This window comes from Rhineura floridana, chromosome 5, assembly GCF_030035675.1.
Source record: "Rhineura floridana isolate rRhiFlo1 chromosome 5, rRhiFlo1.hap2, whole genome shotgun sequence".
Lineage (NCBI taxonomy): Eukaryota > Metazoa > Chordata > Lepidosauria > Squamata > Rhineuridae > Rhineura > Rhineura floridana.
Window position 1 is genome coordinate 152,744,707 of NC_084484.1, and position 27,939 is coordinate 152,772,645.

At 41.8% G+C, this 27,939-nt stretch overlaps 1 protein-coding gene across 1 annotated transcript in view; it reads right to left on the bottom strand.

The window, feature by feature from the left end:
- The window catches only part of MTUS2 (microtubule associated scaffold protein 2), a 451,766-nt gene that overhangs the window by 85,781 nt on the left and 338,046 nt on the right, over positions 1 to 27,939 (bottom strand). The window contains exons 6-7 of the mRNA XM_061628491.1: positions 20,760 to 20,858; positions 713 to 924 (exon numbers count right to left, since the gene is read on the bottom strand). Coding sequence (XP_061484475.1) covers positions 713 to 924; positions 20,760 to 20,858 — 311 coding nt within the window. The remainder of the gene's footprint in view (positions 1 to 712; positions 925 to 20,759; positions 20,859 to 27,939) is intronic.

Below are 27,939 nucleotides of genomic sequence, written 5' to 3' on the forward strand. Positions count from 1 at the left end.
AGCACATTAAACTATCAACTGGATATTCTTAACCTGGAGACCATTTTCACTGGATATTCTATACTTAGAGACTATTTTCACAGACAAAGTACACAGTTCCTTGCTTATCTTCCTAGTATTGCACATTCTCCATGGTGTCCAATGAATGTGAATGTGTACCATGGCCAGTATTTGTTTCTCTCTTTTTATATATAACACACACACTTTTCTTTTACCAATAATCTGGGAGCTTGGCCTTCCTACAGCAAAGTGATGAAAAGATCAATTGCAGACACAACTGTTAGCACACAGATACGATCTTCTTGCCTTTTTTCCTGCTTTAAGCAAGGCAACCATAAAGCATTGTTATCTGGCATGAGTTCAGTGTCTTCCAATGCACACTGAATGTGCATTGTTCACTCTGCGCCATGTACCCACCTTGTACTGAAGACAGAAGAGGGGGTGCAAGATTGATGACTATATTTGAGGTTGCCCTGCTCAATATTCCTTTTTTAAACTGAAAAATACTGCTTCTATATCTTTCCTCCTCTGACAAAACAGTGCTCACCTAGTCTAAGTTTCATGTCCAGACTGAGATTACACTCCTCTCTACCCAGCAATCATCAAACTGCTGTGGTTGTTCAGAGGCCATTGGGTATGATGGGAAATGATGTTGCATGATTTTAAGTACCACCAAGGACATTTGGAAGATGGATAGCACAAGAACCCTTACCTTCTGAAAGAAATGCTGCGTTGTTATCACAAAAACATCAAAACCGCAGCCGGTTCTCTTAAGTTCCTCCTGGATGCAGCTGAATTTCCTGTCCTGTTCATCACACTTTTTCTTCATTTGCTGGATGAGCTGCCGCTCAGCCTCTCGAGTCTGCAAGTCAGGCTTTGTAGAAAATCCATTCCTTGGAGCAGATGACCTTTGTTTAGGGTGTCCTGCAAGAAGCAATAAAGAATACCCAAGGCTGTAATCAGTGACTTTATATGTATGGACACAGCTTTTCACAGTTATAAGGCTCTTGGGACTTGCCTCTGTTTTTGGAAAAAGAATTGGCACACAGTGAATTTACTTGTAGGGGGAAAAGCACCAGCCCATCAAAACAAAACTTTACTCTCATGGGAAGGGTTCCAGTATGGCATAGCAGTAAGCATTTAATTTAATATTGTAGTTTTATGGATCTTTCAGTCACTAGCAAATAGTGGATAGGTTGCTTGATACTCTCAGATTACTGTTTTATACATGTGATTTGACAACCTAACATTTTCTGTGAGACAATAGGCACCTTAAATCACCTTGTTCCTGAGTGAAATACCAGAGCAGAAACTCTATTACTGATACCTGATGCCCAGTCCTCAAATTTATTGTTTCCACGCCACAGTCATCAACGTGCAATTTTTATCCATATGGCTAGATTATTAATATTATTCAGATGATGCCACTATTGGGGCACTGGCTAAGGAGAAATTGGTCACAGTTTCTTAAATAAATGTGTTTCTTTCCAGATATCACAATGCTGACAGGCAGGAGGACAGTGAGGGCAGCTCAATTAAGCCTGAATCTGGATATCATTTAAGTTTCTGTTCCAAAGGCCGTAAAAGAAAACACTGAGCTGGCCCTGCCTCCTTCTGAGGAGGGCAATGGAGCTGGGCAGAGGCCTTGTCTGAGGAGATCAATAAGCATAGGGCAAGAGAGGAAGCTGGTGAGAGCTGTGTGGAGGTGTCAGCTCCACTGCATACCTAAGCCAGTGGAGGTCTAGACAGGGCAGGCTCTATCCTTAGCAACTTAGAGTGAGGCAACTGCCTCTAGCTGTGAAAATTCCAGGGTGTGTGAAGCCGCAAGGTACTGTTGCTGTTTTTATGAGACTGTATTGCCCTAGATCAAGGGTGGGGAACCTCCGGCCCATGGGCCAATCTTGGCCTGCCAGGGGCTCCAACACTGTTATCTTTTTGGTGCCAGGTCAAGACTTTCCTCTTCTCCCAGGCATTTTAGCATGTGTTTTTAAATTGCTTTTTTAAAAAATGTGTTTTTAAATTTGTATATTTGTTTTTAATGTTTTTAATTGTTGTAAACTGCCCAGAGAGCTTTGGCTATGGGGTGGTATACAAATGCAATAAATAAGGATTCAATCCCTGCTTGACAGCAGATGAGAGGGGGTTAAATCCTGTTCAGCTTGGCTGTATGTGCCTGTTCCCTCCTGGCAAAGGAAGCATCAGAAAAAAGGTCTGCTTGCTTCTGCTGTATACGTCTGTTCTCTGGAAGAGGGGTGCACATACAGACAAAGCAGGAAGACCATTTTTTCCTGGCATTCCTGTGTAACAGAGCAGTCCCTCTGATTTTACAGTGGTCCTCATATTCTCCATCTCTGTGGAGCGATCCTGTTTGCTCTGAACTTCAGCAGCTTTCACATGACAATGGATTTCCCCCCTGTGAATATTCCATCAAATATATTGTTCTTTTATTGATTTTACTCATAGCACAGCAGTACATCTCTCTCTCTCTCTCTCTCTCTCTGCCACCCCCTTGAATAATCCAAGCTCCAAGCAGGGAAGAAGCAAGCTAAGCCTATAATAGCCTATAATAGTGGAGGAGGATGCAAAACCACTTTCCTTTCAAAATATTGGTATTTCCTTTCAAAATATTGATTTTTTGGGACTTCCGGGAAGGGTGACTTCGCTTGTGCCTGCTTTTGGGACGGGTTCCCGCCTCAAAAGAAGCTTATTCAGATATAAATCAGTCAGAACATTTTTTTTTTGACTGATGAAATTTCTCCCGGGCAGGGAGAAACGTAGAGATCAACCTCAAAAGCCTGTTTTTGTTGGGAGGACTGGATTTCATTAATTTATGAGATAAGGTCCAGCCAACAATGCCGGACGGACTTCCTAACAAGCTCTATCTGCTTAAGCGATACGTTTATCTTTTCTTTAAAGAGAGAACGGACTAACAGGCAAGCACCCTTCTTTCTATTATTTTTTTTACTTGGTTTAAATTGTTGCAGCAAAAGGAGATTTGTCAGATTGATCGGCTTTGGACAACTTCTGGGTGAGATATAGCTCTTCTCTGTTATTCACGAAATTAACAGCTTATCTCTGTTTCTGTCGCAAAAAGCTGTCCTGGAAGTGCATTCTAAAGATAATAAACAGAAGAGGGATTTCTATTCCTGATTTCTATTCCGAGGAATATTATATTGTCTGGGACTATTCTCTTTTTGGTCTATTTTATTTTGACGAATCTGCTTCTTCACGACGCCACTAACTGTTTTGATGCTGGGAACTAAATTTGTTTTGCATTCTTGAACATAGAGAGATAAGGCAGGTTGCTCTGTTTATACTGTGATGTCATCAAGCCTGGAATATTAACCCAATTGTTGCTGAAATAAGAAGTGGTTCTTCTTTATTTTTGTTTTGCTTTGTTTTCGTGGTTTTAAAAATGGCAATCAAGAAAGTGGCTGAGAATCTGGAAGTAATTATGTTTCAGAAAATAATGGATGAGATTGAGATAACGAAACAAACCCTGCGACAGGGTAGTAAGGAGCTGAAAATTGAACTGAGCAAAATGACGCAGGAGCTTAAAGAAATAGGGGATCCTGTGAGAGAGGAGAATGAGATCAGAGATGAGAAAAGAAAAAATAAAGGGAAGATACAAGCCCTGGAGATTGGAACAAATGTGGAATTGGAAAAAGATCTGGAGTTTATGGATTTTAGAAATAAAATCTACTGTTTGGAATTTAATGTTATCTCTGAAGAAATTAATGAAGATATTAGAGATAAAGTTATCAATGGCTTGGATAATCTTCTGGACTGGAATGATGTGATGGAGCTTGATATAGAGAAAATCTATGGAATTAACTGCAGCCATGTGACAATGGAAAAACTCTTAAGAGATGAGCCAGTGCATTTTGTAAAAAAGAAGAACACAGATATGACTTTACAACAGTATTTCAGCAACTTATTCAGAATGGATGGCAAGAAAATATTTGGGATAGAGGAAATTCCCATCAGACTCTTATTATATGACTATGGCTACAACAGCAAGATTATTATGGAATACTGATAATGGAAGATTGGACACTGAAATTACTGGACTTAACAGGACTATTGAAGAAGGAAGATGGAACTAATAGGGATAATGGAATAATGGCTATTGAAATTATTGGACCTAACAGATTCTGATGAGATGGATTAATCGAAATGTTTATTTGGACTATGGTTATGACAATAAGATTATTATAATTATTAACGAGATGGATTAATTGACATGTTTATTTGGAGAAAAATTGATAGATATATTTCTTAAAGAATTGAAACCTCTCTTTGACTTTTTGTGGAAAGAATAAAGTAATGTTTATGAGATTTGATGATTAATTAAGATAACTACTGGAGGAAAGTGATTTTATAATATGATTTAAGAGACAGGATTGTTATATATTGTAGACCTATAACTGATTTGATATGTGACAAATGGGAAGTCAACATTTTATTTTTTTTTGTTTAATCGTTTTTGTTTTGTTTTGTTTTTTGTCTTTGAATGTTTTATGATTTTGTTTTCTATGTTTTATGAAAATTTGAATAAAAATTATTGTAAAAAAAAACAAAATATTGATTTTTTGGGAGGAAAAAACCCAGACCAGTAAAAGCAAGGGATAGTGGACAAAGAACAAACTTGAATTGATACTGGTTGTTAAGATAGATGGAATGCTTCCCAAGTGGCATTGGCCAATGGATCCCATCCCTAGTCCCTGCTGAGGGCAGAAGGAGAGGAGCCTACTTTATGGTGTGCAGATGGCGGATCTGGCAAGGACTGCTCCATCACACAGTGATAAAGAAAAAAAACAGGTCTGCCTGCTTTCACTGCATGCACATCCCTCTTCCAAGAAACAGGCACATGGCAGCAAATGTTTTTTCCCTTCATCGCTGTGTGACAGAGCAGTCTCTGTCCAATCCAATGTCTGCATAAAGCAGGCTTCTTCCAGCCCCAGGGTGGGGGAGAGAAGGCTGCTTTATGACATGAAAAGCTGGAAAAAAGGAGCACAGGGAGGCGTGGCAAGCCTGTCCCACACTGATCCTTCCAACCACCAAAAAGGATCAGCAAGCCTCCCACATGCCCCTCCTTTCAAGGTCAGTATGCCATACAAACAGAGGTTTCTCCCCTACCCCCCACCCCTGTGGTGGGAAGAAGCCTGCTTTATGCAAGCATTTCATTTGTGACAAATGGCTGGCTGGGGATTAGCTGTGTTATCTGTGGGGTTGGTGGAAATGCTTGATAGCGAGGTTAGCATGTGGAAGATTGCTCGGGATTTATTTAGGCAATGTTGCTGTGGGAGGAGGGGAGTGGGAGGCAGCTTCTATACAAGTTATTTTGTTTAGTCGCTAATGATGCTGTATATGGGGAGTGCTATTGTATTTTTGCATTTGATTTTTATCTGTAAGAGAATATTTTGCACTTGGCCTTCATTTGGCAAGTTTTATTTTGATATTTTGTAATGTTCTCCTTAATGCTTTAAGATTGAAAACTGCTTTGACATATTTTTAATAAATATATAAGAGGGTGTAGAAATGATTTTAATAACTATATAAATAAGACAGAGTGGTGTGTGCCATGTGCCCTGCCCCCTCGAAAGGTAGACTGCTGCCCTCAGGTGTGGTGGAGGATGCTGTGAGAATCAGCTGCTAGTCCAGTTGGCTTCAGAATGTGGAATGGTAGGATGAGAGCCATCTTGTCCTTCATCCTAGGCAGCAAAATGTCTTGGGCTGGCTCGAGGTGAAGATGTTCCATCCCGAAATGCCAAAAAGTACCTGGGTGGCTCAGTCTACTTTTTCTTTAAATAAAAGTTCAGAGTCCACCCCTCCCTTGCAGGCATGGACCCTGGTGCAGTTGCATCATTAAAAATCTAACTGTGGCTCACTTAGGAGTCCCATGCCTTTTGCCATTGCCTGATTGTCATTGGCTTCATACAACTGAGGTGTGTCCTTAAATATTAGACAGGGGGCGGCACAAACAGGCCCCATGAAGACGCGACCAACAGGAAAGTTCTCCCCAAGAAGCCAAAGGCAAAGGCGCCGAGAGGCAAACGTGGCCGACACAAGGCGGAACAAACAAAGGTCGACACGGCAGGACAGCGGGGGCTGCAGGGGCGCGCCCCAACCCCAGCAGCCATTGGAAAACCGCCGCAGCCAGCAACGCCGTCTCCCGAAGATAGGCCGCGGCGCCAGGCCTGCCGAAGGGCCGCAGCCCACCCCCAGCTCCAACCCGGCAAACAAGAAACGGCGGCGGCGGCCCAGCGCAGGTGGAAGTCTCACATCGCATTTCTGATAGCTGGCGTCCAGGTCGGGTCCAAGGGTGACGGCATAAGAAGGGGGGAGGCTGCCCCGTATTTTCCAATGCATTGTAACCTCCAACAAGGGAGAAATTACCGTATAAAAGCCATTCGTTGTGGAGCTCCCTCGCCCGTAGCTGTTGCTCCTACCGCCATCTCATGCTGGAAAAATCTTCATTTTCCATTAAAGATGTCTTTAAGATGTCTTTATTGTTTTATTGCTTGTTGTTTGCTACCCTGGACTCCATTGGGAGGAATGGTGGGATATGAATTTAATTAATTAATTAATTAATAATACTAGAATCCAGTGTATGCAATCTGAAGACCACAGAACCCTGGGAACCACAGTTCATGTCTACTGTTTTTAAGGTCTGTTTTTGGTGCTGTTTTTCATGAATATTTGATACTATTTGATGTAAACTGCTTACAGATTTTTAAAAATTAAGCAATACATAAATCTTGCTAAATAAATAAATAAATAAATAAATGTAGAGTGGACAGCAGAGATAACACTCCAGCCCTTTTCCTGCCTGCCTCCTGGGCATAAATCCTCAACCTGGTTCCAGACTGAGTTTCTTCCTCATATCAAGGCAATTGCAAGGCCTCCTGTGAGCAGAAGAATCTATGTGATGCATCTGAAGATATAAAAGAACAAAAGGATTCAGGCTGTCGTGCAACGACAAGGATCATTTCAGAGAGTTAGCATTGGGAAAGGTGCTTCAGAAAATTCAGCTCTGGGATGCCAAAGAGACACTTATTAAGGATTTTTTTTTAAGGTTATTTTTCTGGAGTAGAACTTAAAATAGCTATGCGTTCACATTTTGAATCAACTGTGCCACACAGCCAGACACATCCATCCTGCAATCCTTTCCCTAACAAGCGACAGCTAAATCGCCCCACAAGAATTCTCCCTCCTTGAACATGAAAGATGTCACTGTGGAAGTGTAATGCCTAAGTTTAACGGTGACACATTTATATATGTTTTTAAAGAAAGTGCTTATTACCCATGGAGTGGTGGCACCTCCTGATGCTGTCACTGTGAAAACTGCCAGGGGAGGGAGGGAGGGAGGAAGAGGGAGAACTGCAATGACAACAGCCTTGAGCAAAAGTAAAAGCCAATAGGCAAGTGGATGGGTTATCACCACTGGCTTGCCTAGCTCAAAAGAGAATTGGATGCAATTGCCACTGTTTTCAGCACAGAAATAGTCTGTGCATTGAATCTCTGATGACAGCCTTCCCCAACCAGGTGCCCTCCAGATGTTTTGGACTACAACTCCCATCAGTCCTAGCCAGCATGGCCAATATTCAGGGATGATGGGAGCTGAAGTCCAAAACATATGGAGGATACCAGGTTGGGAAAGGCTGCTTTATGAAAATTTCCATCGGGCCCTCCTGCTGGCTGGAAAGCAGTGGAGATTGGTGTTTGATGTCAGTGGGGCAGTGAATCTGCTCCGGGTTTTAGTCTGAACCTTCAAGGAGCTGTCCAAGGTGCTGGCATGTGCCCTTGAGCTGTGATCATGCTTTTGCTTTCCTGAATGGAGATGGTGTGGGCTCACATGTGTAGAAACCTCTGACTTGTGTGCAGCTGTAATGTAGCCTACTGTATAAAAGATAAGAGTCATATCTGTTGCTCCACCTGCTATTGCCTCTGGGCATGCCCCCCACTGGTATGCACCCCCAGATGGTTGCCCATGAGGGAATATGGCTCTCTAGTGGAAAAAGTTTCCTCAATCTTACTTCAAGAGCTTGGAAAAGTTACTTTTTTGAACTACAACTCCCATCAGCCCAATCCAGTGGCCATGCTGGCTGGGGCTGATGGGAGTTGTAGTTCAAAAAAGTAACTTTTCCAAGCTCTGTGTCAAACCTCTTAAGACCCCCCATGAGTAATAGCTGCCGCAAGTCAATAAGAAGCTTTGCTGCCACTGCAATCAGCACATAGGCATTCTAAATATGGCTGTAAATGCCCAAGGAGGGGCATGATGTGATGTTGTGCATCCCTCCTAGGGGCTTGTGTGGGGAACAAAATTGCTGCTGCCATGGGTACATGGCTGCATGCATAGCAGTAATGGATGATATGGTGTTTACCTGACCCCCCAACAGCTGAATTGCTGTTTACCAGGAGGGAGAATGGAGAGGTAGCAGGGAAGTCAGCATGGTGCAAATGCACTGGCCAGAACACAGTACTGGCTTTGCCAGTGGGCTTGCACCACACCAACCTCCCCACCTTGTCCTCTCTTTCAGTAAGCAGCACTCAGCTGTCAGGAGGTCAGGTAAGCCCCACTGCCCCATCTGTTACTTAGCATGTTTTAATCAACTGCAGTTCATCTTAATTATGGTTTGTTGAAACAAGCCAACTTCTTAAACTGTGGTTTGAAGTTGGCTTGTTTCAACAAACCATAATTAAAAAGGACTATAGTTTGTCAGATCTGGATGAAATAAGCTGTAGTTAATCGAAAACAGAAGAGAATGCTTCTGTAATCCTCCTAATGACAGTGCTGTAAGAAGGGTGGGGAGTGTGAGGATCTGAGGCTCACCTAAATTAATTCTTGTCATGATAAGCAATTGTTTATAAGCCATGGTGATGACTCAAGAGCCAGCGTTTTTAAGAAAAACGCACAGAAGAGAAACTAAATGTTACAAGGCCTAGAGAAGTTACATGCCCTGCTGAAGCTTATAAGCAAAAATACGTGCTGGGAAGCTGTTGTGTGATGGCTAGCTTGGAATGCAGATATGGGTGGAGAAATTAATGTGCTGGGTGCATAAGAAATAATGGGCATGTATAAGTTAGAAGATGAACCAATGGAAAGGTGGCAGGATGGCATTAGGGGGCCAATTAGAATCTGTCATGAATTTTTGCTTGCATTGTATAAAAGTGTAGTACCTCCCCCCCCCCCATAAGGGGTGTGCTTGTTTTGCGAATTATCGCCTTGCACCTCTTCTGGCCAGAATGAAATAAAGCTTGTTGGACCCTTCAACCTGGGTGTGGTCTTTTGGCTGTACTGCGCACCGGGCAACGAACCCATTTGGGAGACAACAATGGTTTATTGTGATTTGGAGAAATTTGACCATTAGTTACCACAATGGATATTACAAAAGACATGTTGTGACATTTCCACAGAAAAGTGTTTGTGTGTGTGTGAAATGTAGTCAAGCCTGAAATAATTAAATAACCCTTTAGCATACTGATGCTGAAACCTCAGCTGAGGCTGCAAATGAGTGAGTTTGTGTTTCACACAACTGTCAAGAAGAAGAAATAGAATTTTATCGCAAGGCTTCAAATCTCAAGGAATTCACTGACCTCATTTCTAGCAACACAGCAAGATAAAACCACTTGAGCTTTATAAAAGCCAGCCACCTAATACATACCAGTCCCACTATGCAATCTGACAGGCCAAGAAACACAATTGTTAAACAGGACACAGTTTGGCAGCCATTCCAGCTAGATCTCCCAGCTTCCCTGGGTATGTCTACCCCCAACAACAATTTATGACACACACAGTTGTTTTACATAGCTGACCTCAGTGTTCAAACAGAGTCTTGCAGGGCCCAATGACTTGTCATAGGCATCTTAACAAATTGCAGGTGCCAAATAACACTTGTGGCAATTTTATCTAGAAAGGGAGGGTGAGAAAACAATCTAAAGTTTGGAAAATCCTCTTCCCAGTGACATTTTAAAACACCAGTATTTATGCTTGAAGTAAATCAGTTTCCACTCTGCTCCGTATTCATGCAGTGCTGTTTCTATTCCACTGCAGTTTGGCTTCTGACAAAAACTACATTATTTGTCTCTAATTATTTTACATAATTAATTGTATTATTCCACACCATTCATTTCAATGCTAAGGAAATGTTGTGCAAATTGGGGTGGGGGTGAGTAATCAATTATGTATTCCTAGCCCATATTGTTTGTGGACTAAAAACAACAATGAATACTAATTGCATTTGCTGGACTGATTTCTGTTCCAGACATGGGATGAATAAGTCACCATTGGCAATTTCAGTTCCTGTTTGTTTTCATCAGAATTCTCTGTCATCCCTATGCTTGACTAAGGCAGTACAGCTGTCTGTGGGTTCCACAACAAACCTTCAGAGAGATCAGCAGAAGAGCTTTGCAGCATTGGGATGCCTGGCCCTACCATTAGGCAGAGTGAGGTGGCCACATCACCCAGTTTAGTTTGGGCATTATCAGAGGGCAGAAAATTGTTATTTGATTCATTCTTATTGTATTTTTATTCCCAGGGAGAGGTACTTATGGCATTTTCTATCTCAGGTGCCAATCACTTGACTAGCTTGTGTTACTATGCCTCTTGATATGTGTGTGTACACAAAGGGCCCTTTTCCCTTTTATTTTTATTATTATCAGCATCTTCACTGAGGGTTCCAGTTACAAAAAGGAGAATGATCGTAAGACAATATTACATAAACAATCATTGTCTAGAATAATACTTATTTCTAAAAAGCTTAATCAGTGAATTAGATGGATAAACATTGTTTTAATAACTATAATGTATATAAATAGAAAACTATGTATATGATACATTTCTTGCTTATTTAAAATGACATGACAAAGTGCTTGATCTATAATAAAAGAGTATAAGGTTTCCTATAATTTCTATATGTCTCCTAATAGGGAATACAGATTTATTTGTTCTTGCACCTTATTGTTCCAGTATAGTATAAACAAGCTTCATTTCCCAATAAAAGTATCTTCTATTTCCCTGCCATCTCTCATGCTTATTAGATTTGTAAATTTAGTCCCAAAGGCCATTTCCCAAATTCTAGTGAGGCAGGAATTTATTGATGGTGGAAGAGTTTTTTTTCAGTTTTCCAAGATTTTTATTTTTGCTGCCATCAATAAATAGGTTATCATTTCTTGATCTTCTGGAATGATGCTTTTCAGATATTCAAATATTATCACAATGGAATCTATGAGAATGTCTTAACCAAGGATGTTATTAATTTGTGTGTGTGTGTGAGTCTTTGTGTGAGAGACATTTGCTGTTCCATCTCTGCCTGCAAAATATCTTTGGGCAACCCTTTCTGAGCGGTTACTGGTTCTCAGTGAATTTGTATTTCCTGAGATAATGCATATAACTGCTGAAATGACTGGATATAAGTAACAGAAACCAGATGGATTCTATCTACCTTGTGTATAAAGTTATGTGCTTTTGCCATAGTCTGATGCAATGAGCTGCTGCATGGATGAAGCAGGTGACAGAACCAGATGCCAACATTCCAGCACTGCTGCCTGAGGATGATATTACTGCCTATGATGCAGCTGCCACCATCAATACCATTGTGTTGCCACTGTGCAGCACAGATGTGCCAAGCAAGAGGCTGCTTCAATGCAGGAAGAACGGATGGGGCAAAACACAGACGTAGTGGCTGTGTTTGCACATTATTATTTCTTATATTATTTATTAAATGTATATCCTGCACCTTCCTCCAAAGGAGCCCAGATCATCAAACATGTCAATACCAAAACAAAACAATATATTTCTAGAATATATTTTCAATTCTTAATTGTGCAATTTTCACCTATGGGAACCCTTCGGATGGCTTGGGATCTGATAGACCCGTCTTCTTGGAGTAACGGTTGGTCATCTCACCCCTTTTTCTCGGTTTTCACCAGCATTTGAGAAAATTCATTGAAAATAGCCCATCGGTGGTATTTAACCCCAGTTCAGTTATCACATATGTTACATTTTCTGCCTCCCTTGTGCTGGTGGGGCCTTGGAGAGAGAGGCACATATTTTTACATGACATGGGAATGTAAATATGTGCAGGAATTTTGGGACCTGGCGGTGAAGGAAATCAGTATAATCGTTGGACAAGAGGTTTATTTGGATTCTAGATTATGTTTGCTTTCTTTATTTGTTGATCAAAACTTTGGGCTACCTTATAAGACATTGGTTGCCTATATGATGACTGTGGCATGTTTGGTGGTGGCTCAGGGTTGGAAAGATGCATCAACTTACCAGCTGGATGACTGGTTTAAGAAAGTTCTATTTATAGCTGTATCTGAGAACTTGACTTATCAAATACGGGTGACTGGAGGGGAAAAGAATCCTATGAACATTGCCACCACTTTGTGGCCTTTTGTGTCTTACATGGAGAGGCAATTACATGGATGGATTATTCTAACAATGTATGATTTTATATGAAACTCCTAATGAACTATGGCAATGTTTAATTTGAATGAGTAAAACTCCCTTGTCCCCCCTTATGAACTCCTGAATGAAATTGAATAATTGAATAAATAGATGTATAATTAAACTGTAATTGTATAACCGTCTAACCTTCTGTTATGTATGTAATGATGTGTAATATTCAATGTTTGTGTTTGTTCTTGTTTGTTTTTGATGTAAAATGCCGTATGCCTTAAATATACTATATTAATAATTTCTACTTTTTACAAAAATTATTAAAAGAGTTTAAAACTCCTAAAAACAATCACCTACTCTCAAACTATTAATTTAATGGTTGCTGGGGACAGGACTTTCAGCCAGTAAATACCTGGATAAACAGGGATATTATAAAATTTCTCCTGCAAGTTAATAGTAAGAGCAGAGCTTGGAAAAGTTACTTTTTTGAACTACAACTCCCATCAGCCCAATCCAGTGGCCATGCTGGCTGGGCTGATGGGAGTTGTAGTTCAAAAAAGTAACTTTTCCAAGCTCTGACTGTAAGAGAGACTGATACATCTCACGAGGGAGGGCATTCCACATAGCACTAAGCCAAGATGTTTGGCATAATATGCCATACTGTGCATGAATTGTGAACATGCAGCCAGATTGCTTCACACTTCAACTGGAGTGACTGGGGAAACAAATAAGGAAAGTGTTTGTTACCATTATGTCCTGTTGTGATTTGCTTCACCCTAACAAGCCAAGATTTGTAAGCCAACAAGCCATGATTTAAGGCCTGTTAGCAATCCTGGCTTGTTTAGGTGAAACAAACCACAATCCTGAGTTTACCCACCATGCTAAGATAGTTTGCTTTATCCACTCATGTCATGGGACAGGCAAAGTGGTAGTGATTGGGCTGTGTGCAAAGGTGATTTCTTAAGGCAAATGTCTTGGCTTGCCATTACATGCAAAAGGGGATGGAGTGATTGACATATTTTTTGTAAAAGACTCAGGCTGAGAGTGGAGTGGCTTCAGATTGCCATTTCAAATCTGCCCCTATAGATTTTTTTGTGTTTCAGAAATTGTTTTCTGTCCATTGTGAGGTCAGAGTGAACTGCACTGGCATATGGTCTGATGAGTTCCATACTGCCTATGCCTTACTTTGGGTATAGGGGTTCCAGGTCTCTGCAGTCACCGAATCGGAATCCCTTTATGATCTAGCTGCCCATCTTCACAATGATTAGGGATAAAAGAAACCACAGTACAGCTTGCATTTTTTTTAAAAAAAATAGTCTCTCTTTGAAATGCTTAGAATCCACTGACAACAAAAGCTGTACAATAGTGAGGTCAGTGAGACTGCTTCAGAGTGACTTCCTTGGGGACTCCACAGCTAAATTGGTTGGGATTTAATAAAGGAAAATTCCCTGAAATTTTGTACATCACCTTCACCAATTCACCGCAGCCTTAGAGTATTTAAAGTGTGCATCTTTAAGTTGTCATTCTCAAGGCTCTGAAATGCCCTTGTAATTTAAACTGTGCTTTTTGTCCTTAGGGATAAACCTGAACTCCTCTATTTATCTGGGGGCTAATAGAACAACTCAGTATGCATATTCTGTTCCCGTTCTGCTGTTTTCACAGACAGGACAGAAAATGTACTCCAGATGCTAGAAATAATTCTGAATTCCTTTTGCCACGCTCCTCGGAAGCTTTGAAATTCTGGATGTTACAGAGAAGCAGAATAAGGCACATTAATGGGCACAGCCATGATGGCTTTAAAATATTTTCAATCGCTCAAAGAAAAAAAAACAAGGTATGGATTTCAAGGATAAAATAATAGGAGAGGTGGGCAAACTTTTGCAGGAAGGGTGTAGGGTTCCCAAGCACTGCACTGGTTACTAACCATCATGCTGATTCCCTAGGAAGAAGTGATACCCTTGGTGGTTTCCTAAGTGTCATGATTCCAGTGACAGTGTGATCCCCAATCAAGCTGCCCATCCATGCAACAGTCAAGGCTGTGTATGTGTGTGCACACAGCCCTAGTCAGATGAACATGAAAGCACCAATCAGCGGTTTGATGAGGACTATGTTGAGTTCCCTGCTCCGTCTCCCAAGGAGCTGGTCTGTACCATCGCAAATATCTGACTAGGGTTCCATGCTCCAGTGGGCACCTGCAGGGGCTTGGGTCCCAATCTCAGGAGGCATAAGTTTTGTAGCAAAACATTCACCAGGGTTGCAGGTGCAGCACAGTCCAAACAAACTAAGGCCAAGCATAAAGAAAGAGTCTAGGTCCAAAATGTGATCCAGAGGCAAGGTCAGACAAAGCCAGTATCACAGGGAGTTCAGGAAAGGTACAATACAGTGAGAAGGATGAATGAGAACTCAGGAACAAGGAGCCAGAGATCTGTGGTGGTTCTAGCAACTGGAAGTCTCTAGAGGGAAACCTTATACTGTATATTTTGGCCTTCTAGACCACACCCTAACCACAGCTCCTGGTAGTGAAGGCATTTCAGGGCTTGCTTATTGATGATTCAAGGACCTTCAATCCTCTGAGGACTCCATGTTTGGTCCTAGGTCAGGACTAAACATAACATTGCGTTACACTAGGAATGGTATATTAGGATGTGGAATCACACACACACACACACACACACAGAGAGAGAGAGAGAGAGAGAGAGAGAGAGAGAGAGAGAGAGAGAGAGAGAGAGAAGAATGGCTGGGGCTGGAATGAGGAACCTCCAGATCAGTTCTCTACTACCCCATGTGGGAGGAAGCTGGGAATGCAGGCCAGAAGAATGGTGTCCTCTGAGAGCCAAAAACATGTTGCAGTGTCTCTTCAAAGATTTCATAAATAGCAGCTATGGCACTGGGATCTGGACTGGAACCACAGCACGTGGGAGAGGGGGGTTAGCCTTTCCCCTTTGTGCCAATGTCCCAATGAAAAGAAAATACTTCTTCACACAGCACACAATCTATGGAACTTGTTGTCACAAGAGGCAATGATGACCACCAACTTGGATGACTTTAAAAGAGGATTTGGCAAATTTATGGAGGATAAGGCTATCAGTGGTGACTAGTCATGTTGTCTAAGTTCTATCTCCATTGTCGGAGGCAATATCCCTCCAAATGCCAACCAATGGGAATCTCAAATGGGGAGAGTGCTGTTGTGCTCAGGTCCTGCTTTTGGGCTTCCTACAGGCATCTGGTTGGCCACTGTGAGAACAGGATGCTGGATTAGAAGGGCCAGCCATCAGGGCTCTTACATTCTTATGAAGATGGGAGATATTAAGCAAAACATCTAGAGGCCAGCAAGTTAGGAAAGGCATGGCCAAGACTGAATCCACCCTAATTCAGCAAAGACGTAAATATACATATGTAATCATAAATATCCTTCAATTTACTGGATGAACACATAGAAGAAATGTTATGCCTGAATGTTATTATGAACATTCAACTGCCACTTTTTAAGACTGAATGGATATCTCCTTGAAATCATTTTACCTCACACTATAGCACTGAGTAGCTTCTATTGAGGATAATTTGTTTTCAAATTTTTCAAAGATTGGAATAGGCTAAACAAAGGCTCCAGTTTTATAAAATGATACAGCTCTATTTCAGTAAGTGACTTCTGGAGTCAGGTGAGACTGGGTTTTTAAAAAATCTCATTAACTGTTAAGTAGCAAGCCACAATCTAGGGCAAGGTTATGGGCACCTTAGTTCTACTGAAAGAAATGGCAATGAAATATGTGAAACTGAATATTGGCTTATGGCCATGGGTAGAACAATCCAACTCATGGGAAGCCAGTGGAAGGGGTGCCGGTGGAGGACAAGATGGTGAGCAGCTCCTCAGCATCCATGTGCCATTCAGGGGCTGAATGTCTGCTCAGCCAGGAGCTGTGTGCAGGAACGGAAAAGAAAAAAACGGCTCTCACAAATGCCACTACTGGGTACCCGTAATGGAGTAAGCGCTCCCCATTGACTTCCAGTAGAATTACTTTCTTAGACCGACCTCATTCTCAGAGTAACTTTGGCCTGAATCAGGACGCGTAGGAGCACTCCAAACGGGACTTGGATGTTACATAACTCCCCCCTTGGCCCCTCCTCTGACACATCCCTGGAATGCCCCTTTTATGGGCCTTAAGCCAGCTTGGGCCGGCACCCTTTCCACAAGTCTCAATTCTGTCACAGCTGAACAGGGTGAAGCGCTTCTGCTGGCAGAGCCTGGTGGAGCCTGGCAGAGCCAAGACCCTGCCAGCTCAGCCAGGGATCAGCCATATCCAGCTCGCCTCAGCCTGGTGCAAACACGAGTTAGATTGTACCCTAAGAATTATCAGAAAGACTAAGAAAAATAATTGCAGTATTAAATGTTCACAAAATACTTTTCTGGTATTCCATGTTAAACCCTGCAGTCCATGGAGGGAGTAACTAGAGCTGTCAAAATAATTTTTTAATCTGTTATTGTCTAAAAGGCCTTTAGGGTGGGTTAGATGTTAGTGTTAGTGTTGGAATTTTAAGGCTCTAATGTGAATTGTATGTTTTTATGTTGTGCGTCACCCAGAGTCTGGACAACCAGCCAGATGGGCGACTAATAAATTTAATAAATAAAAATAAAATAAATAAATAAAATGTAACTGATGAAGCCAGCATATGAATAAAAAAAGTTCTGAAGGACAAGATATTCTTTCTCTGTTTTTTAGACTAGGTACACATATGTTGAAGGGTCAAACTGCATCTTTATTTATTGGTTTAACAAAATTTATATACCATTTACTTGAACAAAAGACCTCTAAGCAGTTTACAGGTAAGCAATCAACATGTATGTTTTAAAAAATGTAACTAGCCACTACAGGATACGTGTGAGTTTCAGCATGCATGCATGCACTATTATCAGATTCATGGCATGTGGGGAGGGTTGTTTAAAACCTTGTCCTCTCCCCATGGTCCCACTAAAAATCCAACCAATGGGATCTTCCTCTACAGACCTACAAGCAGGGTGGGATGACTTTTATTGGGATCACAAAGGGCTCTGCATAACCCCCACCTACATATGTCAGAGCTGATCCTACTCGTAAGCCATGCAGTAGATATGTACAGTTTTTAAAAATGTGCATACTAATCACTTACATGCAATTAATGTTGTGTCTCATCTAGTTCTTAGGAGAGGCACTGCTTTTCTGTGATAGTGCCTATCCCACTTCTGGTGGCTTTTGCAAGCTCTTACATAAAAATATAATTTTAAAAGGAAATAAATCTGCCATTTGATTTATTGGGATCACCTATAAAAATGTTTTTCTCAATTAATCTACCTGATTAGCAATGAAACATCGTAGCCCTAAGGAGTCACATATGCACAACACATTTGGTACATTTGCGTCTCTTTTTCCTACAGCTCCTTGCTCCATCCCATGCCCCCCACCAATTGGCTTTTCAGTTATGGAGTGATTTTGAAGGCAATTTCTGCAATTCAGCGGTGGGTCTGCTGACAGTGAACAAAAGGAAAAAACTGGGTGCAGGCATGTATCTGATACACAGGTGCAACAGATTGGGATTATATTTTTCCTCTGAAACTATCTGTCAAAATAAATTTTATGTGGAATGTAATGATCCAATACTGCTATTACAATATGCGGGTTTTTTTGTTGCTGCTGCTGTTGTTAAGAGTTCTTGGTCATTTGTGTATAATCATGTTTGTTGTTATATGCCTTCAAGTTGATTACTACTTATGACAACCCTATGAATCAGCAACCTCCAAATGCATCTGTTACAAACCACCCTGTTCAGGTCTTGTAAGTTCAGGTCTGTGGCTTCCTTTATGAAATCAATTCATCTCTTGTTTGGCCTTCCTCTTTTTCTATTCCATTCTGTTTTCCCCAGCATTATTGTCTTTTCTAGTAAATCACATCTTCTCATTAAGTGTCCAAAGTATGATAACCTCAGTTTCATCATTTTAGCTTCTAGTGATAGTTCTGGTTTAATTTAGAACAAATTATTTCCACCCAACTATAATTATATAATTATAACACCCAATTATTTGTCTTTTTTGTGATCCATGGTATGCACATAGCTCTCCTCCAACACCACATTTCAAATGAGTTGATTTTTCTCTTAATAGTCATGTTCTTCAAACAGCTTGCCTATTTTAAACATTTAACAGCAATGGCTTATTCGATAAACTAATGTGATTTGCTTTGGTTTAACAAAGCCTGCCTGCTGCATACACTGCCAGACTGAAGTTTATTATTTATCATTTATAGATTTTCTCTTCATGTACAAGTCTATCTAAAGAACCCTCTTCCTCTGCCTGCTAACTCTTCATCTCCCCCAGTCCCTCAGAGAAAGCAATCAGCCATAACATGTATGGTCTCCTGATCTGAGAAGCCAGTCCCTGGAAAGTTGAGAGTGAAAGGACTGCCATTTTAAGCTTCCTTACTGAACTGGGAAGTGCACGAGCACATCAACAACCTCTTCCCACCATCACCAGAAAACTATTCCAAAATTTAAGCAAGATCACTTCTCGAGAATCTGGTTTTCATTCTGTTCAAATGTAACTAAAGAGAGCTGCATCCTCAGAAGTTTCCTTTTGGAGGGACTCACTCACCTGACCAGGATTACCTAACTCAGGGGTTATAGGTGTTGTGCTCATTGGTGCCTATGTGCCTGAAAGGCCTTCCTTGGTGGCCACAGGGTCACCTTACCCTGCTGAAATCAGGCTTGAAAGAAGCATTGATTGTAGTCAATAGAAGTGGTTGCAGTGTGTGCTTTATTGCGTGCACATGTGAGTGTTTCTCCAGCTTGCAGATGTGCCCATGGGCCAAAAAGACTGGTGACCCTGATCTTAACTTGTATGCTTATCTCCTGTGAACTTTAGTAACTTCATGGAGACTCATTAGTGATGGTAATTTGAGAATTGGTATTTCTTATTTTTTCTTCTTATTTATTGACTTATTTGCTTGTTACCTGAAAGGTCTCTAAGCGACTGAGATTTTTTTAAAACAACATCTGTTTTGTTAGGAATGCAGAACCTGGCGCTCTCCAGATGTTTTTAGGTTCCAAATCCCATCAGCCCCAGGCAGCATGGCCAATGGTCAGAAATGATGAGAACTAGAGCCAGTGGCGGCTGGTGGTTCCCTATTAGTGGGGCAGTAGAATTTGCTCTGGTTTTAGTCCAAACTGTCAAGGAGCTGTCCAAGGTGCTGAAGCTCCTTGAAAGTTCAGACTAAAATCTGGAGCGAATTCCACTTCCCTATTCACATCAGAGCTACTAGCTGCCTCTGGTTGGAGCTCAACAGCATCTGGAGGGCTACAGGTCTCCTCCCTTCCCTACTCCCAAAAGATAAAAGAGGAGGGAAAGGAAAAAGATGAAGATGGGCAGAGAAGCTGAATACTCAGACATGGGAAAGTGATATGTCCTGGGGGTGTGCTAATGTCAGTGGAGATTGTTCTACTCCCTTCTCCATGTGTTCGCTGAACGCACTGGAAGTTCATTATGAAAGGCCATATGTAGCAGAAGGCAGCCTACTAAATGGAAGGCAACAAAACAGGCTCAGACAGGACCAGTGCCAGATATTGGGGGACCTTGGCATGTTGTCATCAATGCCCTCTAACACCCCCCATGTGGTTGCACAGTAGTGTTTTCCTTCCGCTGCAGCAATGGCAATGGTAGCAACATCCTGCCCTCCCTGCTGAGCATAAATTAAGATGACAGGTGGCCACCATGGATGGGAGCTGAGCTTGGCTCCTGTTCAAAAGCCACATTGCCACCCACCCCTAAAATGCTGCCAACTGGGAAGCACAATTGGGATGGAGCAGTGAAGGGCCCTTCTGAGCCCTCAGGGCCCTTTGCCAGTGCCTGACTGCTGGTTCCGGGTCTGACCTTAGATGTGATTAATATTTTCCTTTTTGTGTATCTCAGACTGCAAGGTCACTCAGTTCCTCAGTCCACTAGCCAATCTCTGAAAGTGTTTCATCTCCAAAGATAACCTTTTAATGACCAAGTGGGCATCAATAATCCAGAAATTTGGGTACATTAATGAAGTCTGCAAACAATTTGGGCTTGGCAAGTGGCCAAATGGCTGGATCATGCTCCAAAATGGGTTAATATGAGGGAGCAAAGAACAACAGGGTACCCAGAAGTAAGTTCATCTAGGTGGCTGCATCTTAATAACTTACCCACCTCCTTCTAGCCAGAGGCAGCCAGCCACCTGGATAAATGCAGTTTGATGAGGCTTGAACAAAAGTGCTTTATTGGTGCATGTCTCCTTTTCATGAACATTAACAAAATCAGCAAATCTCACAACTGTTCTTAAAACAAGTGTGCTCAGTTTATAAATACCTGGTGAGTGAAGCTTTGTTGACGGTACAGCCAGCCTCTTAGGGGATGAAGTGGTGGGCCTGTTAGCCTCTTGATCTTTCTGTATTTCTTTCTTTGAGCCTGTTGAAAATGTGAAGATAAAATTGATGCTTACTTTGCAGTTGTACATGATGGGATGTGAAGCATGGCTCCACGAAAGGACCCTTGTTTTCTGCCTGCCTGTGATCACATTAGCACTTTTCATATGCCGTATGCAGGTTCGTTGAACACGTGGCAGGGGAGGGGAGCACAACTCTGCCTGCTGGCCTGAATCTGGTCCCCGTGTGCTTTAAGCACAAAGAGTTGTGTGTAGGGATGGGCCAGTCTGTCAGTTTCAGTATCTCTTAGTTGCTCATTTTTCCAGTCTTAAGTTCCTCTCTACATTTCCACCTTGGTTTGCGATTAAAGGAAAAAAGAAAATTCACCGGCATTTTAGTGTGAATTTCCCCTTAATATACACATGTTTATATGCAATTTCTCCTAACAGCAATCTCCCCTAATATAAGGCATTTTTGTATGTTTCCATGAATACATGCATTTTTATGCTCACTTTACATGGTGTTCATAATATATAGTTCTATTGTTTCAGAAAGTGTGAATTAGGTAGATTTGTCTTTAACTGCAAAGTGAATAGAATTTCTCCTCCATGCCTAGTTGTATGTTTTTGTAGCTGTCCATGCATTGGCTCTGTAGATGAGATCAGGCATCAGGCTTCCCATCATGTGGGAAAAGCATGTGCATACATTATATTCCTATATGGCTCTGTACAGACTTTCCACTGAATGTGTGGAGGCTGGAGCAGGATTATTGGACATGATAGCACCAAACATTCAACACATGCACGCACGCACACACTCATAAATACAGGTATGTTGCATGACTGGGGTTTAGCAAACATGGGATCTGTGGAACAGAAATGGATGCCTCCAATGAATTTCTGAGTTTTTCCTGCTTTTACTGTAATTAAAGGAGGTTTCTAGTCTTCATAGTTATATTTAAAGGTTTTAAAACTGAAACCAATATTTTCTAAAGGCTCTAGCAGTAAAAGAGATATGAATGGAGTTGCCATTGGCAGGAGAGAGGATCCCCCCCAGAATTCACACTTGGATAGACCTCATCTGTTGCGCTGCCATTTAAGAATTAGACTGTATGCTCCTTGAGGCGGTGGCAGGGTGGGGGGGTCTCTTTTGGAAGCTTTGTAAAGTACTTCTGCTGTAAATAATAACAGCAATAACAGCAACAAGAGCAGCAGCTGTAGCAACAACAAAGTCAAATATTGAATGAAATGCAACCACTTGTGATGAAGCCAATTAGGATTCCTGACCAGAACCCTTAAAAAAAAAATCCACTCAAAAGGATCAGGTAGCAAGTGCTGTGAAAGAATTCTTTCCTGAGATCCTGGAAAGCTGCTGGTAATCCAAGTAGACAATATTGGAATAGACAGACGAACAGATGGATCTGGCATAAGGCAGCTTCCTGGGTCTCTGTGATTTTTGAACATCCTGTTGAAAAGGCTGTTCAACCTTTGAGCAATCCAGATTCAGCACTACCCACTGCACCAGAGCAAACTACCTATTTCTTTCTTTTTAGATGTATAGCATGTCCAGACTTCAGAGGTATAAGGCAACAATCCAGAGAGGTACAAGGTAAAAATAAATATTCACAGCATCTCCGGGAGATGCTCAGATTCAAGCTTTGATGAATCACAGGTGACCTAGCATTGTAGTAAGCCATAGGGGAGGTAGCATCCCCCAAGAGTCAAAAAGCTGTATTTCCCCCCCAGGAAGTCCCTTGGTGAGACTTACTTCCAAGTAGATAGGCTTAGGAATGGGATGGCAAGTCACTGAGCATTTCAAAGTCAACTTTCTTTTTTATAAAAAACGCTCATTTTTGCTATATATGTTCGGCATTTAAAACATTTATTTTCAGGCAACACAGCATTTAGCAGAAATGAGATAAAAACCCAGGGCAAATTGGGCAATCATTTCAGGTGAAGGATAAATGATGTTTGAATAATACATTTTTACATCCTTCTTGTGCACGTAAAGGGAAAATGACAAATAAATTAGTCATATTTCACTGCAGGGTGTCTGAGCCTGGAAAAATAAGCTACTGTCACAATAAGTTAAAAACTCACTATATATGTGATATGGAACTTCAAATAACGATAACAATAACAATAACATATATTGTTCCAGTTCTTTGCACTTCAGGGAAATTTATGTGAAGCGTTAGATGGAAACAAGTACATTCTTGCAATTCTGCATTTTGAGAATTACAGCGCAGTCCAAATGACGGGCAGCTGGTGGGAGGGGGGCCGGCGGCGGAGGCCCGGTGGAAAGCTCAGCAGCATCCACTTCCCATTTGGGAGCTGCCGGCTCGACTGAGCATCGGCTCCATCGGGAACTGTGCACAGGAGCAGGTAGGGAAGAGCCAGCTCCCATGAACAGGCCTACCGGGGAATAAGTGGTCCCCGTAGGCCACAATGGGAATATTTTTACTGGGCCGGCTTATTAGTCGATGGAATTCTCGTGGGGATTGAGACCTGCGGGAGCACTCTGAGGGGGATTTGGATGATGAGTAAGCCCCCCCATGGCTCCTCCCCTCCCATGACCCTGGAACCCCCCATTTTCAGGGCTGCCACCGGCTTCTGTCAGCTTTCTGTTCAATGGGCTCCCCCGCCATGCCCGTCCTCCAATCCTCCCCTGCTATGCCACTGAAACGCCCCATTTTCCAGGGCTACCACCAGCTCTCCATCTGCAGGGCTGGCAGGCACCAGCAGGGTCCTGATGGTGCCATGGCTCTGCCAAGATGGGCCTGCCAGCTCAGCCGGGGGTCCGCCCCATCCAACTCTCCCCAGCCCCATGCAAAATCAAATTGGATTGTGTCCTTAGAATCTTTCATCAAAACTGCTGCTGCTTCTCAAAACTTTCATGTCAGAAAGAGCTCATGGCATGGCATCTATTCCTTTGCAGATCAAGGAATGTCTGATCTAGGGGGAAAAGGGCTGTCATTCAGAGGTTGGAGTTTGTTGGATTTAAACAGCCAAACTGTCCACAAGCTTGCAGCTAAGGTGTTAATAAGATTTTTATTTATAAAAGTATTTATATACTGCCCACTCAGATAAAATACCAATTTTATATACAAAATAAAATAGCACAGAACAATACAAAATAATTTCAATGACTGGCTCATCTAATAAATGGAACTATCTCACTGGCCTGTTTGACATGACATTTTTTCAAGAGATGTCTGAAGGTTAACAGCAAGAATGCCTGCTGCAAGAGTGTTCCACAGCACAGTACCAGGAACACTAAATGCCTGTCTAGTTGAGGCCAGTTGAGCTTCTGAGACATGGGGGGACAACTAACAGCATTCCTTCAGATTAACTCAGTGACTGTGCTGGGATGTAAAATGGTGAACAGGCCCTTCAATTTATTCTGAATGCAGAGGAAACCTATAGCATGACTCACAGCCTATAGCAAATCCAGAGCATGTCTCATAATCCATGCTTTTAGTCAAAGAAAGATGTGGCTAAACTGGTTTACAACTGGCCTTGTGAAACAGCAGCTAACTGGACTCAACTAGCTTAAAGGGCTTTTAAAAAAAAAAAATCAGTTGTTTGTAGGTTAACCATCTTGTTTTGCAATATTTAAAGGAACCATACAGCATCAGCGACAGAAACTTCACTATTTTGTTAATCCATAACTGAAAGGTGTCACATGAGTAGACTGTAACTTACCCTTTTCACTTTTTGTCTTGTATCGTAGTATTTACTACCACACTATTAGCAACAGAGCCACCTTCAGTTTTTACTGTCTTATGGTGGGCCCCACAGATTTGTGCTTCCTTATGGTCTACATCAGCCTTCTCCTGCCTGGTGTCCTCCAGATGTTTTGGACTATAACTTCCATCAATCCCAGCCAGCACAGCTGGTAGTTCAAACCATCTGGAGAGCACCAGGTAGGGGAAGGCTGGTCTATATGTTGAAACCATCAGTAGCTGAAGTAAATGTCAAACCTCATCTTTGTATGTTCAGAAAAGAGTTTGGAAACCATACTGAACTATGGCAGCAAGTCTATTATCTGGTGGACCCTGCAGTACAGTTTTGTCACCTATCAGTCTTGGTTCTTACCAAATGAATATTCACTCTGACACTGAAATGTATTCAGTCTTTATCCTGCTGCCTCTGTGGGAAGAGAACACTAAGCTCTCCCCCAAAGCCAAAGAGGAAATTACAAGCAGTTCACCCTATTATTGCCAACAGCAGCATTGGATCCAATGGGATCTTTCCTCCTGATGCAAACAGTAAGTGTTCCCCCCAATACAGATCAGGACCACAGCTAGGGGCAAAGGGTAAAAGCCCCTTACCCCTTCACCAGGGTTCCCCCCATGTGTATAATTTTTTTTAAAAAAAATCCACGAAAAACTAAAAAGAATTTGTGTCTTTGCTAATTGTGTGAATATGGTTATACAGATGTGGCCAACTTGGTGCCCTTCAGATGTTGTTGAGCTACAACTCCCATCAGCCTCAGCCTGCATGGCCAATTGGCACGGGCTGCTTATTTACCTATGGTGTTTGTATGCTGTCCCATAATATAAAATTCCCTGAGTAAGCGTACAAAAAATGTCATGGCAGGTGACAATAAATATGACGGCAGATAATAGTTCTATCTCCCCTGTCGGAGGGAGCATGCCTCTGAATGCTGGGAGTCACAAGTGGGGAGAGTGCTGTTATGCTCATGTCCTTCTTTCAGGCTTCCCAGAGGCATGGGTTGGCCATTGGGAGAACAGGATGAGAACGAGATGGGACACTGGCCTAATCCAGCAGGCTCTTATGAAGATGGGAGTTGTAATGCAAAACATCTGGAGGGCACCAGGTTGGGAAAGGCTGGTGCACTCTAAGCATGACTGAGTCTGAATCCAGCCCAACACAAAGATATAAAGATACATATGTAAAGACATATATCCTTCTGTATGACCACATAGGACAAACATGATGCCTGAAGGTGTTCATCTGGTTGGCAACTCTGAGAACAGAATGCTAGATTAAATGGGCTATTGGCCTGATCCAGCAGACTCTTCTTAGATTCTTATGGGAGTTTGTGCATATGTTGGCATATTAAACCAAGGTTTGATTGTCTGAAAAGAGACATTGCAACTACTTGGTATAAGTTTGAATTAGGGTTGCCAGGTCAGAAGCATCCCAAACCCTGAGATTTTGGGGGTGTGCCTGAGTGATGTCATGGGGTGTGCCTGAATGATGTCATGGGGAGGGTCCAGGTTATGTCATGGGGCGGGTCCAAGTGACATCATGGAGCAGGTCAAAGTGATATCACAGGGTGGGTTCAAGTGACATCATGGGGCGGGTCCAAGTTATGTCATTAAGCATGATACATTAAGCATCAACCACAGTTGCTTGACACATACAATTCATACAAAAACATTTATCTGATTGGAAATTAAGATAGGAATCTTAGCTAAAAGATGGAGCCTGAGTAGGGAACATTTAATTTAGCCAACTCGCTTCTGGCAAAAGGGGTTTAAGTGCCCTCAGGCCAGGTCAGTCACCAGAAGGCCATTGTAGGAAGAAAGGAGCCTAGTGTTGTGGAGATGTTAGATGGGAGCACTCAGGAGTAAAGATGGATGCCCCCAAAGGCTGCAATTCTAAACACACTTACTAAGGGACTAAGCACCATAGAACTCAATAGGACTTACTTCTCAGCAGATATGGTATGGATGGTGTTGTTGGTAAAGCTTGACTAGGAATCCTCTGCAAATATATCCACATCCAAGTAGGGTTGGCAACCCCCTGCCTGGAATGTCATGTCCCTACCTTTTAGCATCCAAATTTCTGTACAGATTTGACCCTTCACTTTAGCAAGACGTCTGAGTAATGAATAATAAGATGTCTCCCCTGTGGGCTGCTATAAACTCACTTCATCAGCCAACCCAATTCCAGTGAATATAATTGACAGAGAGAAATCACACATGATTTGGTCTACCTTTGTAGGCAGCAGCTTGGGAACAACAATTGCAGCCATGCTGCCCAGTATGTGAATTCTCTTTTACCACTATTGAGCAAGAAACAAACAACAAGGTGCATCATCAGTGGGTTTAAGAAGGTTGAGCGGAGTTCATGGAACTACTGTTGTTGCTTCTATGGATGAAAGAGAGTGAGGATAAAGGTAAAAAATGCAAACAGAAAAAAAAGACACTGATGATTTCTTAAATGCAATACCATACCAACCACAACAAGATTCCTACGAGTAAGGAAGAAAACTCAGCATCCCACAACCAGTCAGGATTCCTAACCAAAAATAAAACCAAAAATAAAAAAATGAAGAAATATTTGTTTAAACATGACTATCAAATATGTTTATTATTTACACATACAGATATTTATAGTGCAATCCTACGTTTATTTCAGAGCTTGGAAAAGTTACTTTTTTGAACTACAGCTCCCATCAGCCCCAGCCAGCATGGCCACTGGATTGGGCTGATGGGAGTTGTAGTTCAAAAAAGTAACTTTTCCAAGCTCTGGTTTATTTATTCAGAAGCAAGTCCCAATGTATTCAGTGGTGCTTACTCAAACAGGGACAGAACTGCAACCTCAAGTGATAAGCAACTTCATTCACGCAACCCAAAATTAAGAATCCTGCCACTTTAAGCTGTTTTGCAACCGTTTATACTTGTTTTTATGGTTATTGGATTTTAAAGAGATTTATTTCTTATTGTGAGCTGCCTTGGTTTCCAGACTGCAACCCTACCTCACAGGGTTGCTGGAAAGATTCCTATACATACACGTACACACTGGAGATGTAAAAATATATACACTCCATATAATAGTCTATTGTCAAAACCAGTTGATCATTGCAGAACATTTTAAAAAATCAGTATTAGTTTCCTACATAATAAAAACAGTGATACCTAAGTAAGCCCTGCCTAATTGCTTTAGAATAGGATTGGAGGGGGAGAGAAAGATATACAACACAAACTGTTAACTCAAAAGTCCCATCAATTTACAGCACAATCCTAACCATGTCTACTCAAAAGGAAGTCCTATTGAATTCAATGGGGTTTACTCTGGGTAAGTTTACTCTGGAAAAGCAAGTACTGGATTAAAGCTTCATATTGTTTGCAAAACACTGCCCTCTTCAAA